We start from the raw sequence: 20,117 nt of genomic DNA, 5'->3' as shown, positions 1-20,117 counted from the left end.
GGCTAATTTTTCTATTTTTAGCAGAGACGGGGTTTTGCCATGTGGCCCAGGCTGGTCTCGAATTCCTGAGCTCAAGCGATCCTGCCCGCCTCGGTCTCATAAAGTGCTGGGATTACAGGGATGAGCCACTGCACCTGGCCTTGAATATATTGTAGTATGTTTTCTCTTTTCAAGTAAAAAAAACAGGTGTCTTTCCATTAAGTGGATCTGTTTAACACCATAAGAAATATCAGGGTAGGACAATGAGGAAAGTGAACTTTGTCAAACCCCTAGAGAAATAAACATTAACAGTATTCAGAAAGAGTTAGGAAGGGGCTTCTTTTCCAGGAGCTTGTTAGACGAGATGAGGAACATTGTGGGGAATCTGTTTTTAAAATTCTTAACATTTTGCTTTTATATAGATGAACTTTCTTCACTAGAAAGAGTGATAACTATATTTATTTGTAGACACTCTGTAAATTCAACTTGTAACTATAGTGCCTTGCTTTGGTTTTAAAAAAAATTGGAAAGAGAGTTTGCTCTATAAATCCTTTCTTTTAAAATTTGGAATCTGTGGTGAAATAATACAAATACGGTGTCAGGCGTGGTGGCTCACACCTGTAATCCCAGCACTTTGGGAGGCCGAGGTGGGTGGATCGCGAGGTCAGGAGTTCAAGAGCAGCCTGGCCAACCTGATGAAACCCTGTCTCCACTAAAAATACAAAAAATTAGCCAGGGGTGGTGGTAGGCACCTGTAATCCCAGCTACTCAGGAGGCTGAGGCAGGAGAATCGCTTGAATCCAGGAGGCGGAGGTTGCAGTGAGCCGAGACCGAACCACTGCACTCCAGCCTGGGCGACAGAGCAAGCCTCCATCTCAAGAAAAATAAACAAAATAAAATAAAATAAAATTTGGAATCTGTGGTGAAGTAATACAAATATGGGGTCAGGCATGGTGGCTCACACCTGTAATTCCAACACTTTGGGAGTCTGAGGCAGGAGGACCATTTGAACCTATGAGTTTGAGACCAGCCTGGGAAACATAATGAGACCCTGTCTCAAAAAAAAAAAAAAATCCAAATTTGGTGAAGATAACCCCTCAATATTAGCACATAACTGTCTCTAGTTTTAGGTTAAAAGAGAACGCAGTTGAATTTATGCACGCATGTGCAAAATGATGAGTGCCCTCTGAGAGATGAGACATTGGAGAGTGAGCCTTTAAGATCATTACCTTTCTCATATTAGCACCACGCCATCGTGTTTAACGGTAGCTTATCACAGCAGCCACTCAGGTGTCTAATGTTAAACCTTCTTCTTGTCTGGCCTATGGAGGGTGGATCACACAATGATTCGGAATTGTCAGAAATGTTGGATTTTAACCTCTGCCCCCAAGGATTACCGCAAATGGACCCCTGGACAAATTCCTTGACTGTCTTGGTCTTGTCCTTATAAAAAGATCAGGTGAGATGCAGACCACTTCCAGCCCTAAACTCTGATTCTATGTGCTTGTCCCTTCCCTAGGTTTTCTAAGGTGATCAGGGACATAGAGAAGTTTCTGGATGCTTATTTCAAAGATAAGGCCAAAAGCTTTCAGGATGGGGAACAATATCTCTCTTCTTCCCTGTTTGGTCTTTTTAATCTCAGATTCTGATTTTAGATTCTGCATTTTGGCAACAAGTGTTGTGGCTGGAGTTTTTCCTTCAGTGGACAGTTATGGAGTGCCAACATGGCAGTCATTGCTTGACACCAGGGTGAACAAAGCAGGGATTCTGTACTTGAGATGCTCTCAGGCTAACGATGAGGGTTTGTGTCATGGGGGTTTCTAACAGAACTGGCACTAGACAACAAGACAGATTGGCGTATTGTCAGAGAGGCTGCCTGGCTGGTAGCCTGCCCAGTGGGCCTAATGGGGTGGCATACGACCTTGGAGACTTTACCACAATCTCGTGTCTGTTGCCAGCCTTCCGGGCTTACAGGCCTTCCAGGTTTGAGAAGCTGAGTCATGTTAGAAAGTAGGTTTAGTTAGCACACCAAGAGCGGATCTGCCTTTTCATTCAGTAAACATTTTGGGAGTACCATGTGCCAGAAAATGTGCCAGAACTCTTTCAGCTAAAAATAAATTCAGTTAAAAGGAAATTCAGGCTGGGTGCAGTGGATCATGCCTGTAATCTCAGCATTTTGGGAGACCAAGGTAGGTGGATCACTTGAGCCAAGGAGTTTGAGACCAGCCTGGGCAACTTGGTGATACCCCATCTCTTCAAAAAGTACACACCAGAAACAAACAAACAAAAAACTAGCCAGATGTGATGGTGCATATCTGTAGTCCCAGCTACTTGGGAGGCTAAGATGGGAGGATCACTTGTGCCTGGGGAAGTCAAGGCTGCAGTGAGCAGTGATTGCACCACTGCACTTCAGCTTGGGCAATGGAATGAGACCTTGTTAAAAAAGGCTGGGCACAGTGGCTCAGGCCTGTAATCCCAGCACTTTGGGAGGCAGAAGCAGGAGGACTGCTGGAGGCCAGGAGTTAGAGAGCAACCCGGGCAACATAGAAAGACGCTGTCTCTACAAAAATTTTTTTAATGGAAATTCAACTCAAATTTGTGTGTGCCCCCACAAAAAGAGAATTTTTTTTTCCCTCATCATCCTGGAAAATCTGGGCATGGGTGGATTCAGGAGTTCAGAAGTTCAAAGATAAGACTGTCTCTCCATGTCCTGGCCCTGCCAACCTCTGCTTGGTTTGATTCTCAGATTCCCTCCTCAGAACAGCAAGATGACTGCTGTCAACACAAGCCATTCTTACAGCTCATGATCTCAGAGTAAGACGGACCCTCCCTTTCTGAGCAGACATCCATTAAATCTCACGGAGGGATACCAATTGGCTCTTCTGGGTTTGCATATTCATCCCTGTACCAATTACTGTGGCTGGATTGGTCAGACCTGGGTTAGAAGGAAGGATCAGCCCCTTAAACTATATTGAATGAGTTCCCTGCAGAAAGGAAGGGTTCTACCTTCAGAAGAAGAGGGAAGGGATTCTAGGCAGGAAAATGAAATAATGACAGCTATTCACAGTCGTTCACTGTGCTTGGCACAGGGAATATACCAGTGACCAGGACAGAGAATGTCACTGTCTTTAAGGAGCTTACATTCTAGCTGGGGAAATACACAAAAATAAACAAGCAGATGAAATAATTACAAATTATGTTGAAGCAAGGAACTGAAATAGAAAATAATGGTGGGAACATTTTTTAAATTAATATGGGCTGCAAAGACCTCTTTGAGTGAACAATATTTAAGCTGAGCCCCGGAGGCTAGAAAAGAGCCAGTATGTAAAGAGTGGGAAGAAATGGGCCCCAGGCAATGGGAACAGGTGTGAGAAGAGACTGAAATGGGAAAGAGCTTGACACTTTAGAGAAGAGCAGGGAGGCCAGAATGTAGACAGCAAGGGTGGAGTGGCTCAAAGTAGACTAGAGAGAGTAAAAAGGACCAGAGTATGGAACACCTTATAATGCAAAGCTTGAGGATTTAAAAAAATGGTTTGGAGTGTTATGACTGGAGGTGATCAAAGGTAAAAGTCAGAAGTTCCACCAGTTCGGAGGCCACTGTAGAATCCAGAGAGATGATGACGGGCGTGGGTGGCCTGCCATGACCTTATCATGATGTCATTATGGTGGGAGTGGGTTGTTATAAAATGAGTTCAGCCCCTGGTGCCTCTCTGTCTTTCATGTTCATTTGCCCTCCCACCATGTTATGCTGCATCAAGAAAGACTCACCAGATGCCACAGCCATGCACTTGGAAGCCCCAGCCTCCAGAGCTATGAGAAATAAGTTCTTTATAAATTACCCAGTCTCAGGTATTCTATTATAGCAACATCAAATGAACTAAGACAGACTTGGAAAAGAATTCATTCTGTGTGACCATTACTAATCTTTCCCAATAAGCAGATTCCTTGAGAAGCAAGTCATGTCAGAAAGCTGCCTGTGCCGGGTGCAGTGGCTCATGCCTGTAATCCCAGCACTTTGGGAGGCCAAGGTGGGTGGATTGCTTGAGCTCAGGAGTTTGAGACCATCCTGGGCAACATGGCAAAACCCTGTCTCTACAAAAATACAAAAAATTAGCCAGGCCTGGTGGCATGCGCCTGTAGTCCCAGCTACTCAAGAGGCTGAGGTGGGAGAATGGTGTGAGCTCAAAGGGCAGAAGTTGCAGTGAGTCAAGATCGCTCCACTGCACTCCAGCCTGGACAACAGAGCCAGACCCTGTCCCAAATAAAAAAGAAAGAAAGCTGAACATGAATATTTTGATATATAGTGGCACCACATTCATAGCAAGTGGGCCTAAAAGGCTGTAACAATTGCAGTCTATTGGCTTAGATCCCCTCCTTTCTGCAGTTTTTGAGAAGGCACAGCCTCTATGATGCTCCTTCTGTACATTCATACTGGCCTGAATCCTCCTGTTTCAATTGACATGTTCTTTGGACTTTCGAAGACATGTCATGTAGCCGGGGACTACTTTTACTGATTTAAGGGCCATCCTGCCTCTTTAAGGTGGATTTACATAACTCCTCCCTGATTGGTTTAAAGGTTGAGTTAAAACTCGCTGAGAGTAGCTTTATTTCTCCTTCCAAGTTTTGGGGGATATTTCCTGAACTTCCATACAATATAACACACATCTATATCAAAGTAAGGTTGAAGGAGATTCCCTGATTCATATACGCATATGCTAGAATGAATCTCCTAGTTCCATTCCAGATAACATTCACAATCCACAATATTTCTCTTCTAACTTTTCTTAGCATCTATGAGATTAAGTACATACAAGGAATACCCAGTAACGAGCAAAAGGGGTACTTGGGTTTACTATATATTTTAACAGACAACTTATTCCTTAACACCTCTAGTCCCTTCCCTTGAAAATAAACACATCAGTAAAACTCCACCACTTCTATTCCCCTCTATCACACTGTCATCACCAAGAAAATTAGCTGAAAGCACTCCTCAAGGATTGAGAGACGGCCAGGCCACCTACGTTTTTAAAGTCTCTTGGTATAATAAGTGATAAAAAAGAGAGGATTCCAAAAACAGGGTTACAAGAATTGTGGTATATTTAAAAGATACCACAGTTAACAAATTAATGGACGCACCCACAGAACACAGCACACAGTTGTACTGTTCACAAGATAATTACAGCCCTTTATAAAAAGTAGCTTATAGCATACTTCAGTAGATAGTGAGCCCTGTAATGAGACACAAGTTGTAGATGAATATATTTTTCTTTTAATCCAGTCAGTGTTTCTTTGTGACTGTGTATAGAACTTCATGTGAAGATAAAGTAAAACATTCAAGTTTGAGACTCTTCTTGAATGTAAGCTTATGTCAAATGTCGCACTGGTGGATCCACCTCCCCCGCACCCCCCCGCACCCCGCCCCCGCTCCATTCTCATGGTCCTGCATTTAACTAGAAATTGATGGAAATCAGTGTTAGTAACTGAGGGCCTTAGAATGTTGTCAGTCTCGGCATCCTCTCCCAGCATGATGAGAGGACAAAAGCCTGTATGGAGATTGTGTCCAGGAACCTCTGGGCACAAGCTCTATACAGATTGCCTCTGGGGTCTCAGGGGCGCCCTAACTGGATTAGAAACTGACATGTTCTACCCCAGGGTCTCCGCGAACGACGGCAGGCGAGAATTCTTGCTCTGGACACGGGGAACAGGGTCAGCATCTCGTCTCCTATCTCCACCGACGTGTCTCTGGCTTTTCTCCACTTCCGGATGCGCCCAGAAGGTCCTGGAGAGCGGTGCGTCCCCTTGGCAACTGTACAACGCGCAGGAAGGCGGAGTGAGATGAGGCTGAGTCCGGCCGGGGCGGGGCTGTGTGGGACTAGGGCGGGGCTCGGGGGCTAGACCGGGGCGGGGCTGTGTAGGGTTGGGGCGGGGCTCGGCGCGGGGCCCGGGGCGGGGCTGGGCGCGGGTGGCCCCAGCAGCCCTTGTCGTATCGCGCAGAGAGCAAACTGCGCCTGGGCAACCAGTCGGGAGGGTGAGCGTCGCGCGCGACAGAAGTTTCTGGCGCGAATGGAGAACCAAGAGTTTCTAGGTTCATCTGCGCCGTCCGAGGTGACCGATGGGCAGGTCTCAACAGAAATATCCACTTGCTCCGAAGTCTTCCAGAAGCCCATTGTGCTCAGGATTCTCGACACTCACAGAGAGCTTGGGGAGTCCGAGGATCCCGAGAAACACGAGAATCCCGAGGAACCCGAAGAGGTCAGGGAGCAAGACCAGCGAGACGAGTCCGAGGAATGTGATGAGCCTCACGAGTCCTATGAGCCCCACGCTCCCTATGCGCCCCACAAGCCCCGGGACTCCTATGCACCTTACGAACTCCATGGGCCCCATGCAGCCCCCAAACTCCTCAAGGCCCGTGAACCCCGCCAGCTCCGCCACACCCGTGAGCCCCGCAAGTCCCGCAAGGCCAAGGAAACCGAGTTGCTTCCCAGCGCTGCAGTAATGATCTCCCCATCTCTGATCACCAGAGCCCCGCCACGGCCTCAGCTGTCTTTCCTGGGTGGTAGGTGTTTCCCTTCCCTCGTCCCCTCTCCTGCTTCTCCCTTCCCCTCATTCCCCACGCGCTGAGCACCCACGCCCCATCTAGAACCGGGGGTCCTAAGGTGGAGGTTTGCATGCAAGAGCTTGTCATATTGAAAAGAACTCGTGTCATTTACCTGTTGCTTCGCAGTCATCAGCCCTTGCGTTTCAAGGGACTCAGATGGGAAATTGACACCCTGATAATGAGAGAAACTGAATCTCTTCTCTTCCACTGCCACCTGATGAGCTATTGTTACCTCCTTTTGAAGCCCTTCTTCATTCGCCTCTACAGTTAGTCATTGCATCCCTCTGGGTTGCACTTTGAATATTACCTTATTGGAGCACTTAAGATCTTGTATTTCACCATTCATCTTTCTCTTTAACTAAAGAGAGTGATCCTTGAAGGGAGGATATTTTTGTCAGTGTTTGGCGTATGGTCACATGTGGAAACAAAGCAGTCATTGAGCAAGTATTCAAAGAGTATGCATCTACAAAGTGCTCACGGTATGCTCAGTCCTCACCACCTTCACAGGTAACAGAGCAGATGGGACTTGGGTATAAACACCCTTGCTCTGACCCCACTCACTCATTTATGACCCCTAACAAATGACCCAACCCAAAGCAATTATTTGTCCTCGTTGGACCGCCAATCTTTTGGGAAACCAATTTTTATCTCACGTTCTCACTGACTGCTCCTTACCCAGCCTCGATTCCATGGTCTGCCATTGCAGTTGCTCCCTTATGTCTTCCACCATTCCATTGGCTCTCTGGTTATCCATCATACTTCTGACAAAACCTCAACCCTGATTAAACCCAGCCATCCATCTACTCGCTTCCTGCACCTCAGCAGTTGACTCTTGCTGTGCAAAATTGCACAGTCTTACTGTCTGGTTTATTTCAATTTCATCTCAATTGGTCACTTGGCACTGCCTGGCAAGCTCACTTTATTCCCTTAGTACGTTAGTTTTCCCAGTCTCTGAAGATGACTAACTGCCTTACTCTCCTCTAAACTTCACACCTTTGACCCCCCCACACCCAGCTGAAGACTTTGCCTCATTCTTTATTGAGAAAATAGAAGTGATCAATCACGAAATCCCTTATTTTCTTACAATGGATCTATTGCTTTACCTGCATCTGTACCCATGAATTCTGCCTTTTCTCATATTTCAGGGAAGAAATGTGCCTTTTTTTAATATGAAAAGCAAAATCCTTCACTTATGCTTTAGATACCACTCTCATTTCCTGAAGAACTTTCTTCCTGCAGTTATCCTCTCTCTTCTACAGCATCAGTTTCTCCCTAATTAATCAGTTCCATGAGCATACACATATTCTAGAATCTTCCATCTTGAAATAACTCTTGACCCAATGTCATTTTCAGACTCTCCCCTTCCACCAGCATCACCCCCATTTCTCTGTTGTTCTTCATTGCACAAATTGTCAAAAGAGTTGTCTATACTTGCTGACTCAATTTCTTCACCTCTCATTCTCAACACATTTGGTTAGGCTTCTTTCCTCTACTCTCCCAAAACTGCTCTAGTTTACTGCTTTTCTCTCTGCCGCCACTCCTATCATCATGCATGGAGATTTCATATCCACTTGGATGATCCATTTTGCTTCTCAATTCGCTGACCTCCTCACTTGGAAAGATCTTGTCCTTCACCCCATCGTAGGCACCCACAATCAAAGCCATTGTTAACTGCTGTACCATTTCCAGATTATTTCAAGCACTCTAATCTCTAACTATGTCTTAGCTTTCCAGCTCACTCCTCCATGAACCCCCTATCAAATTTTCAGCTTAAGGGACTTCAGATCCATTGATCCTACTAACTTTTCATTATATTTCACTATCTTATGTCCTGCTGCCTCTCCTCACCTTATATTCCATGGACCAACAATGGAATCACTCCCTTGATTCTCTCTTCCTCTGTCATTCTTGCCTTGCTAAGTCCAACTCTTGCCTGCACTTGGAATAACAGATAATGGCAAGAGAAAGGCAAACAACTATGCCAACTATGCTAACTGACCTTTAAATCCATGCCCCTGAACTTCAAGTGGGCTCTCAGTGCTGCTTGCCAGTCATACTGTATTTTCCCAGTCAATTTATTTTCCAACTGTCCCAGAAATTACGGTGAGTGCTCTCATTCCTCAACCTTATGCATCCTTTCCTCCTCACTGTTAGCTTAAGATTTTGCTTTTTTCTTCACTGAGAAGAAATTCTGAAAGATCTTCATATCTTTCCACCATGAAATCTACCAAAATACCAGCATCTATACGTATGTACTCTACTTTTTTTCCTGTTAATAATGGATGAACTGTCCTTGCTCCTATTAAAGGCCATTCCCTCAATCTATATGTTGGATTTCAATCCCATCTAGCTTCTTTAAGCTCTTTGCTCCTAAAATTAGCCTCTCTCTCCTGCATCATTGTATTCCTCCTCTACTGGATCATTCCCATCAGCATACAGACATGTGCAATGGACTGGGTGTGGTGGCTCACACCTGTAATCCCAGCACTTTGAGAGGCTGAGGTGGAAGGATCACTTGAAGCTGGAATTCAAAATCAGCCTGAGCAACATAGTGAGACCTCGTTTCTAAAAAAAAAAAAAAAAAAAAAAAAAAAAAATTATTAACCATGCATGGTGGCACGTACCTCTAGTCCCAGTTACTGGTAGACTGAGGCAGGAGCATCACCTCAGGCTCAGCAGTTTGAGGCTACAGTGAGATATGATCATGCCACTGTACTCCAGCCTGGGCAACAGAACAAGACCCTGTCTCAAGAACAAGAACTAAAACTAAAACCAACTAACCAAACAACAACAACGACAACAGCAAAATGCACAATAACTCTTATCTTTAAAAAAAACCCCAAACCTTCCCTGAACCCCATGTGCCCATCCAGGTACCATGATTTCTTTGCTCTGCTTTAGAGGAAAAATTTCTCAATTGAATTGCCTGCAAGTCATTATCTCCATGTCCTCTTTCCCCCTTTTTCCCCCTTCTCTAGAGAACCACTTAAATTTTCATCCCCTCCACTTAGCTGCAGTGGCTTTTGTTGAGGTCACAATGATCTCTGCCTTGTGAAATTCAATGGCTAATTCTTCATCTTCATCTTACTCATCTGACACATTAACCTCTTATTTTCTTAGAAGTCTTCTTTACTTGACTTCTGGGATGCCTCTACCTCTGTTGTCCTACCTCACTGATTGTTCTTTAGTCAGTTTCCTTTGCTGAATCCTCCTCTTCCCAGCCTTTAGGTTGAAGTGACCAATGGCTTAGTCCGCTCAGATTCATTCTTCTAGAACTTTCCTTATTCCCTGGGTGAGGTCATCAATTCCATGGCCTTAACTATATTCTGGTAACTTCCCAAATTATCCCTAGCCTCAATTTTTCCCCTAAATTCAAGTTTTATAACCAGTCATTGATTTATCATCCCCGCTTGAATATCAATTTGACATGTAAAACATAATGTGGGCTGGGCGTGGTGGCTTATGCCTGTAATCCCAGCACTTTGGGAGGCTCAGGTGGGTGAATTACCTGAGGTCAGGGGTTTGAGACCAGCCTCGCCAACATGGTGAAACCCCATCTCTACTAAAAATACAAAAAAAAAAAAAAATAGCTAGGCGTGGTGGCGCATGCCTGTAATCCCAGCTACTCGGGTGGGAGGCTAAGGCAGGAGAATCACTTGAACCCGGGAGGTGGAGGTTGTAGTGAGCCGAGCTTGTGCCATTGCAGTCCAGCCTGGGCAACAAGAGTGAAACTCCATCTCAAAAACAACAACAACAACAACAACAACAAAACCATAATGTGCCCACCAATGAAGTCATCCTGCAACACCCATATGTGCTCTTCCCTCATTGTTTCCCATTTCAGCAAATGGCACCACCATTTATTTATCCAGGTGCCTAAAAACCTTGGCATCATTCTTGACACCTGTTTTTCTCTTATACTCAGACTTTAAACCATTAGCAAATTGTAACTTTGAGCTATATCCTGACTATGGCCATTTCTTAACATTTAAAATGTCATCATCTTTGTAAGCCAGTATCATCTCTTGCCTGGTCTAAGGGAGGAGACCACCCCGCATATTGTCTTATGCCCAATTTCTGCCTCCAAAGAAAGAAGAAGTAAAAACTAAAAGGCAGAAATGAAATCCACAGGCAGACAGCCCAGCGCCACACCCTGGGCCTGGTAGTTAAAGATGGACCCCTGACCTAATTGGTTATGTTATCTACAGATTACATACATTGTATGGAAAAGCACTGTGAAAATCCCTGTCCTCTTCTGTTCTGTTCTGTTCTGTTCTGTTCTGTTCTGTTCTAATTACTGGTGGATGCAGCCCCCAGTGACGTACCCCTTCTTGCTCAATCGATCATGACCCTCTCATGCGGACCCCCTTAGAGTTGTGAGCCCTTAAGAGGGACAGGAATTGCTCACTCAGGGAGCTCGGTTTTTGAGACATGAGTTTTGCTGATGCTCCTGGCCGAATAAAGCCCTTCCTTCTTTAACTCGGTGCCTGAGGGGTTTTGTCTGTGGCTCATCCTGCTACAGGTCCACTGCAGTAGCCTCCAGCTGGGTTCTTGTCCTGCACCATCCCCAGTTCATTGTACCTACACTGGTCACAGAAGTCCCTTAGAACATAAATTATATGCAGTTCTCTTGCTCTCAACCCTCCAGAATGGTTCTCACCTCAGGTAGGGTTCTCACCTCTAAGGCAGGGATCCCCAACCATTTTGGCACCAGGGACGGGTTTTGTGGAAGACAATTTTTTTCAAGGGGTGGGGGGATCTGTTCCACTTCAGATCAATCTATCGAGCATTACTTAGATTCTCATAAGGACCCCGCAAGCTAGATCCCTCACATGCGCATGCGCAGTTCACAATAGGGTTTGTGTTTCTATGAGAATGTAATACCACCACTGATGTGACAGGAGGCGGAGTTCAGGATGTAATGCCTGCTCGCCTGCCACTCACCTCCTGCTGTGCAGCCTGGCTCCTAACAGGCCACAGACAGAACCAGTCCACAGCCCAGGGGTTGGGAACCCCTGCTGCTTTAAAGTCCTTAGCAGGCCTACAAGGCCCCACTTGATCTGAGCCTGTCACTAACCTCACCTTGAACTTGACCTGATATGTCCATGACATCACGTCCTACTACTCCCCTGTCGGTTTTTGCTCTGCAGGCACATGGGCATCCTTGCTCTGAGCTCGGGATCAGTTCACTTGCTTTCTCCTCTGCCAGGGCACTCTTCTTTCAAATAACTTGTCATCTCCTTTTCATGGGGTACCAAAAAGAGCATTATTTGGCCTGCTCATTTTCTTTGAGACACTTATGGGACTGTATGATATATCTATTTGTTTACTTGTTTACATTAAGCTCTTATGGAGGCAGGGCCTTTGTCTTTCATCCTCAGTGCCTCAAGCTTGCCTGGAACAAGTCAGGAATGAATTGTTGTTGAATGAAAGATCTCTTCATTTGACTTCTGTGTTACCAAATCCAATGGTTTCTTCTCTATCGTTAGCATTGTCAAGAAGATTCAAAGAGTTAATACCCATAAAGGTCTTAGAACAGATGTGGTACATTGTAAGTGCTCAGTAGATGTTAGCTAGTAGTAGTAGTAGTGTTGTAGTGTTATTATTATTATTATTATTACTATTTTGAGATGGAGGCTTGCTGTGTTGCCCAGGCTGGAGTGCAGTGGCATGATCTTGGCTCACTGCAACATCTGCCTCCTGGATTCAAGCGATTCTCCTGTCTCAGCTTCCAGAGTAGCTGGGATTAGAGGTGTGCGCCACCATGCCTGGCTAATTTTTGTATTTTTAGTAGAGACAGGGTTTCACCATGTTGGCCAGGCTGGTCTTGAACTCCTGACCTTAGGTGATCCACTCACCTCAGCCTCACAAAGTGCTGGGATTACAGGCATGAGCCACCACGCCCAGCCAATGTGTTAGTATTATTATCTCATTAAACCTCTTGGCAGCATCTAACACAACTGGCTACTCCCTTCTTGTGGCCTCTGTGACACCATAGTCCCCTAGTTTAGCATCCACCTGACTGGTTGCTCCTTCTCAGGCTCCTTTGCTGAACCCTCTCTGAATTCTTGACTTCTAACAGGCTCTGTCCTGACCCCTTTAAAAAATACTCACACTTTTACCCCTAGGTGGTCATAACCACACTCACTCAAGAGTTTAGCATTTCTATGCTGCTGCCTTCTAAATTTTTATATTCTCTCTTCTCTGAGTCTGACACTTACATATTCAACTGCCTCCTGGACATCTCCATTTGCATATATCATATGCTTCTCAAATTGACTATACTTTCAAACAGAAGTCTTGATTTCCTTTCCAGCCTTGTTCTTCCTTCAGTCTCCCCCATCTGAGAAAATATCTTGAAGTTGCTCAAGCTAAAGAAAATCTATTCTTCGATTCTTCTTGCCTCACCTTCAAGTACAATGCACTCAATGAAAGTTCTATCAGTTTTATCTCAAGAATATTTCCTGAATTTATTCATTTCTGCTGCTAACACTCCAGTCGTCCAGTTGTGGTCACTTCTCACCTGGATTGCTTTTCTTTTTTTTTTTTGAGACGGAGTCTCGCTCTGTCACCCAGGCTGGAGTGCAGTGGTGCGATCTCAGCTCACTACAAGCTCCGCCTCCCAGGTTCACGCCATTCTCCTGCCTCAGCCTCCCGAGTAGCTGGGACTACAGGCGCCCGCCGCCGCGCCCGGTTAATTTTTTTGTATTTTTAGTAGAGACGGGGTTTCACCGTGTTAGCCAGGATGGTCTTGATCTCCTGACCTTGTGATCTGCCCGCCTCGGCCTCCCAAAGTGCACCACGCCCTGCTTCACCTGGATTTCTACATGAGTTTCCTGACAAGTCTGCCTGTGTCTACTCTTGTCCCCTGCAGCCCCATGGCTACCGCAGCCAGAGTGGGTATTTTAAAAATGAATCAGATCATGTCTTTCCCTTATAGTCCTTCCTGTGGCTTCTCATTGCTCTCACAATAAATCCAAGCTTCCTGAGCAGTGTGTAGAGCTCCACAGGCTCTCTGACATCCCCTACCACTCGCCCTCCTGCTCACTTGGTCTCAGTCATACTGGCTTCCTTTCTGTTCCTCCAAAAGGTGAACCCCTATACTTGCCCTGCTTCAGAGTCTGCATCTGTGGTTCTCTCTACCTGGCGTGCCTATTGTTTTCCCAGGATTCTCTCATGGCTAATTGCTATTACTGGTTCTCAGCCCGTTTTTAAGAGGTGGGAAAGCTAATCTTTTGTAGGGCTTTTCCTGTCCATGCTACCTAAAGCAGCCTTCCTGAAGTCACATGGTCATGAGACTTTCTCTAAAAAGTTTTCAGACTTTGCTTTAGAAAACGTTATTTTAGGCCGGGCGTGGTGGCTCACGCCTGTAATGGTTTGGGAGGCCTAGGCAGGCAGATTGCCTGAGGTCAGCAGTTCAAGACCAGCCCGGCCAACATGGTGAAACCCCAGCTCTACTAAAAATACAAAAATTAGCTAGGCATGGTGGCTCATGCCTGTAATCCCAGCTACTCTGGAGGCTGAGGTAGGAGAATCACTTGAATCTGGGAGGTGGAGGTTGCAGTAAGCCAAGATCATGCCACTGCACTCTAGCCTGGGCAACAGAGTGAGACTCAAAAAAGCAAAAGAAAAGAAAAGACTATTTTAAAGCCTTCTACCTTCTCAATTTGTCTTCTAGATTTTCCTTGTCAATTCCAGTAAGTCTTTACGTTAATTCCTTTAGTAAAGTTCAACAAACACTAAGTATATTTATATAACATTTACAAAAAGTGGTGTAAACATTGGGCAATAATTAGCACATCCCCGTGCCTCTACTCATTCAATAAGATTTTTTTTCATCCAACATTTATTGAGTGACTACCAAGTCACTCTTCTGTGTCCTATGGAGTGCAAAGATGACTAAGACATGGCATTTTGGTTGTGTGCCAGATTTTAAAAATTTATAGAATTGGTTCTATTATTCTATCACCTAACAATAGTATCATCACCTAATCATCACTGTTATTGCTGAACTTTATTGAGCACATGCTATGTTCATGGTGTAGGTACTGAGCTATAGATGAATAAGACATGGATTCCTTCCTTGAAGAACTATTTATGTGGTTGGGGAGGCTGAATATATACACAACAATAACACATCCATAGCATACAAAGTAAAACGTACTGGAGTATCCTACAGGACAAGCACTTCATTTTTCTAAGTGGCAACAATAACCTCTTTTTATTTTTTACTTATTTATTTTTTTGAGATGGAGTTTTGCTCTTGTCGCTGAGGCTGGAGTGCAATGGTGCAATCTCTCAGCTCACTGCAACCTCTGCCTCCCAGGTTCAAGTGATTCTCCTGCCTCAGCCTCCCGAGTAGCTGGGATTACAGGCCTGCACCACCACACCCAGCTAATTTTTGTATTTTTAGTAGAGACAGGGTTTCACCATGTTGGCCAGGCTGGTCTCAAACTCCTGACCTCAAGTGATCTGCCTGTCTCAGCCTCCCAAAGTGCTGACGTTACAGGTGTGAGCCACTGTGCCTGCCTTAATGTAGTGTTTTCTAAAGCAGAGTCTGAAAACTTTTTAGAGACAGTCTCATGACCATGCTACTTCAGGAAGGCCCTGACTTCTCTCCCTAAAGTAGGCACCCCCTCCTTCTGCCTTACCAGCCACATCACACTGATTTATTTCCTTCCCAGCGCTTACCACTATCTGAAGTTATTTACTTGCTTGTTGTCTGTCTTTCTACCTGAAAGGTAAGCTGCATGACTCTTGGACAGGGATTTAAGTTTCTTTATCCTTCTCTATTCCAAAGCTTAAAATGAATGGGTAAAGTCAGCATAAAAGTCATTCATATGGCCATTCCTGAACACTTTCTAGATTCACTCAAGAGTTACTGAGCTCATATTAATAGTAGCTTATGTTCATTGAGTGTTTTAAATATTTAATATAATCTCATTTTATCCTTAAGACAACCCTTTGAAGTACTATTTGCGTCCCCATTTTACAGATGAAGAATGTGAGACTTGGTATGTTGTCTGCATGCATGTAGTGGAGGACCGGCATTCAAAGCCATATCATGGGCCAGGCATGGTGGCTCATGCCTGTAATCCCAGCACTTTGGAAGGCTGAGGCAGGTGGGTCACCTGAGGTCAGGAGTTCAAGACCAGCCTAGGCAACATGCCAAAACACCGCCTCTGCTAAAAATACAAAAATTAGCCGGGCGTGGTGGTGCACGCCTGTAATCCCAGCTACTCGGGAGGCTGAGACAGGAGAATCGCTTGAACCAAGTAGGCAGAGGTTGCAGTGAGCCGAGATCGTACCACTGCACTGCAGCCTGGGCAACAGAGTGAGACTCTGTCTCAAAACAAAACAAAAGCCATATAATACCTTCTGATCAGGGGTGAATGAAAAAGAAAGAAAGAAAGAGAGAGAGAGCAAGAAAGAGAGAGAGAAAGAAAGAAAAGAGAGAAAGGAAGAAAAGAATGAAAGACAGACAAAAGCCCATCAGTTTATCCAAAGCCTGTGAACCAGTGGCGAGATAGGTCAGGCCCCTTAAATGGGAGAAAAGAAGTCCCGCTGCTATTTTCTCTGGAAGAGTGGGCTGGGAAACATTTTGGGGACAGAAAGTAATACTAGAATTGTACTACAGGAAAATCAGCCAATGAGCTGGATTGGATGTGTCAACTCCTCCCTACTGTCCCCAAAGAAATTTCAATGTTTGAACACTGCTGTGCCCAGGAGTCATGGCTCCAGTTGCATCCTGGGGATTTCAGTTGGAGCATACATTTAGTAGAAGAGGAAACTTGGTTTTGTTGCGAAGAGCACTGGACGAGGAGTTAGGAAACTTGGGATTTACTTTCGGTTACGTCATAGCTGTGTGTCTGTTTCCCTTCTAGTGAAATGAAGTGGCTAGACTGGCCAATCACTATGAACAAATGTTGAGAGTCTATATTTTAATACAACTGCTTAATTTGATACAACAAGATATTGCCAAAGTGCAATTGCTGTATATTCTTGAATATAACGACATTTAAATGTTTTTGCCAATTTGAATATATAAACTTTAAAAAATAGAGCTAAAATAGACAAATGTTTATAGTTGTATTACAAAAATTTAAATTAAAAAATAAAAGTAACATATTAAAATAAATGGTATAATTTAGAAATATTTATTCCTAATATCATATTTCATGGAAAAGTTTTATTAATTTTTTCACTTGCATATTTGACATCACTAGAGTCATTTTTTGAGTAATTTAACACACTTTTTAAGGGCACATTATTTTTATTTCTAAGTTACTTGAGATAGAAAACGTAAAAGTTTTTTTTATTATGGAAATTTCTTAACATACACAAAATAGAGAATGTTATAATAAACCCCTATGTACCCATTATGTAGTTTCAATAATTAACACTGTTTCTGAATCTTGTTTCATCTAGGCACCCCCCAACCCTAATTTTTGGGCATCCCATAGCACAAATTTGTTTTACAGAAACTGCCAAATACCATGTCATTTTACCCATAAATACCTCAGTATGCGTCTCTAATTGCTAAGGATTTTTAAAAAGCCACATAATTATCATGTCATAATTACACCAAACAAAATTTACAATTATTCTTTCTTTCTTTCTTTTTTCTACAGAGATGGAGTCTTCCTAGGTTGCCCAGGCTGGTCTTGAACTCCTGATCTCAAATGATCCTCCCACCTCAGCCTCCCAAAGTGCTAGGATTACAGGCATGAGCCATCATGCCCTGCCACAATTATTCTTTAATGCCCACTAAATACATGTTTCCCTAATTGTCTCAAAAACGTATTTTTACAGTTGATTTGTTCAAATTAGGACTTAAACAAGAGCCTCACATTGCATTTGGGAGTTAGGTCTTGAAGGAAACCAAAATACTGATGAATGTTAAGTAAAAGACAATGAAAACGCAGAGGAACGCTCTGCCTCAGGCTCCATTTGCCTGGCGGTGGGGACATCAACCCTTCCTTACCGGAGAAGGCACTAGCAGGCAACGGAGAAATCTGGGAGCAGATTTTACTATCTTCCCACATTTTCCTGACTTTAAAAAGACCACAGCTGCTTTCTCCTTTCTCTGGTCACTGTATAGCATGTATGGCTCTTTGTTAAAATTCTATTTAAGCAAAGCCCCCAAACCACTGCCTTGAGAGAGAAATACTTTTGAACTGAGACCTCTCCTGTATGATGGGTACAGCTCATGTTCATAAACTTCTGCTTGTTTTTCTTTTGTTAATTTAACTTTTTTTTTTTTAGGAGAGTGTCTCAACTAAGATCCTAAAAAGGGGAAGAAAATAACTTACGTTTTCTCCCCTACAGTCTGTTTGTCTTGTGTTATTCTTCATCAATAGACCTTGTCCTCTCTCCCTTTTAGAAACACCATTTATTTGTCAGGAAAATTCGGTAAAATATCCCATATTACAGATTAAGAGGCTTGCTTCAACTCAGAATAAATTAGTTTTGGCAAGGTTCTTTGATAGGTGGTGCTGAACGTGCTCTTCCTCTAGCATCACACTTTGAGTAAGGCGCATGCCTCTGGCTGTCCCACTTGTGGGGAATGTAAGATTGATGAGTGGGTTCAGGTGAGGTCAGCCCTGATCCCTCAACGTTAGTTCCAATCCACCTTTCACCTAATGGTTTTAACAACCAGTCTTGTTCATTGCCTAGATACCATTATTTTATTAGATTCCATTATTTTATTAGGAGTAAGACAGGGTCCCTTTGAACCTGTGTTTGATGCTGTCACTGGAAATTATCACAAGCCATCAGAACCCATTCATGTCATGTAGAAGTAGGAACTTTAAAAAAAAAATTCATCCTGTAGGTGTACTTTTACCTTTACAATACAATCACTATGTGGTTTATTGCGTTTTGTGTTTATGTTTTGCTTTTTTTTGAGACGGAGTCTCCAGGCTGGAGTGCAGTGGTGCGATCTTGGCTCAATGAAAGCTCCACCTCCTGGGTTCACGCCATTCTCTTGCCTCAGCCTCCCGAGGAGCTGGGACTACAGGCGTCTGCCACCACGCCAGGCTAATATTTTGTATTTTTAGTGGAGACGGGGTTTCACCGTGTTAGCCAGGATGGTCTCGACCTCCTGCCCTCGTGATCTGCCCAACTTGGCCTCCCAAAGCACTGGGATTACAGGCGTGAGCCACTGCGCCCAGCCATGTTTTGCTTTTTAAAATAAAGTTTAGGGCTGGGCATGGTGGCTCACACCTGTAATCCCAGCACTTTGAGAGGCAAAGGCTGGTGGTCACTTGAGGCCAGGAGTTCGAGACCAGCCTGGCCAACATGGCGAAACCCCTTCTATGCTAAAAAATACAAAGATTTGCCAGGTGTGGTGGTGTGCACCTGCAGTCCCAGTTACTTGGGAGCTGAGGCACGAGAATCACTTGAACCCGGGAGGCAGAGGTTGCAGTGAGCCAATTGCACCACTGCACTCCAGTCTGGGTGACAGAGTCAGATTCTGTCTCAAAATAAATAAATAAATAAATAAATAAATAAAATAATGTTTAAAGCTTTAGAACAACACCTAGCATTTAGGATTATGAGATTATATTCCCAAGAATAATTACTAAATCTGTTTTGAATTTCTTATTCCTTTCCTTCGCATAACCTGTTAATTTTGGTAGGGAGAACTCTACTTTTCCCGTTCTAGCATATATTGAGTGTGTGTGTGTGTGTGTGTGTGTGTGTGTGTGTGAGAGAGAGAGAGATGGAGTCTTGCTCTCTCGCCCAGGCTGGAGTGCTATGGCCCTACCTAGGCTCACTGCAACAACCTCTGCTTCCTGGGCTCAAGTGATTCTCGTGCCTCAGCCTCCCGAGTAGCTGGGATTACAGGTGTGAGCCACCACACCCAGCTAATATTTGTATTTTTTGTAGAGATGGAATTTCACCATGTTGGCCAGGCTGGTCTCGAACTCCTGAGCTCAAGTGATCCGCCCGCCTTGACCTCCCAAAGTGCTGGGATTACAGGTGTGAGCCACCGTGCCCGGCCCCAATACGTTTTCCTTGCTCAGTTCTTTGTTGAGAAAATCAAGCAATTGACAAAGTACCTCTTAAGATGGGTTCTTTTAAGAGCTTGCATATAAGGTAACCTTTACTGAAGAATAAATTTTGGGGAAAATCATCCCTCATACTCAGTCATTTATAGTACGTCACTGGAAACTTTTTTTTTTAACTTAGTTTCATGCAACACAAATCAGGAGTGAACTTTGAAGAGGGGAAAAAAACGTAAAAAAAATAGGGTTCTATTTGGCTTTCCACCATCGTTTTATAATTTATGCTGCTCCTTGTATAACACCAGTTAAGACCTCATCCGAGAGATTGTTTTTTTTAAATTTCAACGTGCGTCGCAGTTGGAGTTGCTGGGCGCCGCTAGGCCGAGCCCCGCAGCCCTCCAGCCGCTGCCAACCTGCGCCCCCTGGTGGCCTGGATGCCGGCCGCACGCGCTCTGGCTCCGCCGTCTGGAGCGCCACCTGGCCCGAGGGCGGGAGGGAGACTGTGGAGCAGTTCCAGACCCGCTTGTGGA

The 20,117-nt window shown here is 44.4% G+C and overlaps 1 protein-coding gene across 1 annotated transcript in view; it reads left to right on the top strand.

Annotated features, from left to right (window-relative positions):
- The first annotated feature begins 5,998 nt into the window (after nucleotides 1-5,998).
- Nucleotides 5,999-20,117, top strand: part of THEGL (theg spermatid protein like) — a 70,548-nt gene continuing 56,429 nt past the window's right edge. The window contains exon 1 of the mRNA XM_003268438.3: nucleotides 5,999-6,535. Within this exon, the coding sequence (XP_003268486.1) occupies nucleotides 6,043-6,535 (493 nt within the window). The 5' untranslated portion in view covers nucleotides 5,999-6,042. The remainder of the gene's footprint in view (nucleotides 6,536-20,117) is intronic.

This window comes from Nomascus leucogenys, chromosome 9 (genome assembly GCF_006542625.1).
Source record: "Nomascus leucogenys isolate Asia chromosome 9, Asia_NLE_v1, whole genome shotgun sequence".
Lineage (NCBI taxonomy): Eukaryota > Metazoa > Chordata > Mammalia > Primates > Hylobatidae > Nomascus > Nomascus leucogenys.
This window is presented reverse-complemented; position numbering and strand designations above follow the sequence as displayed.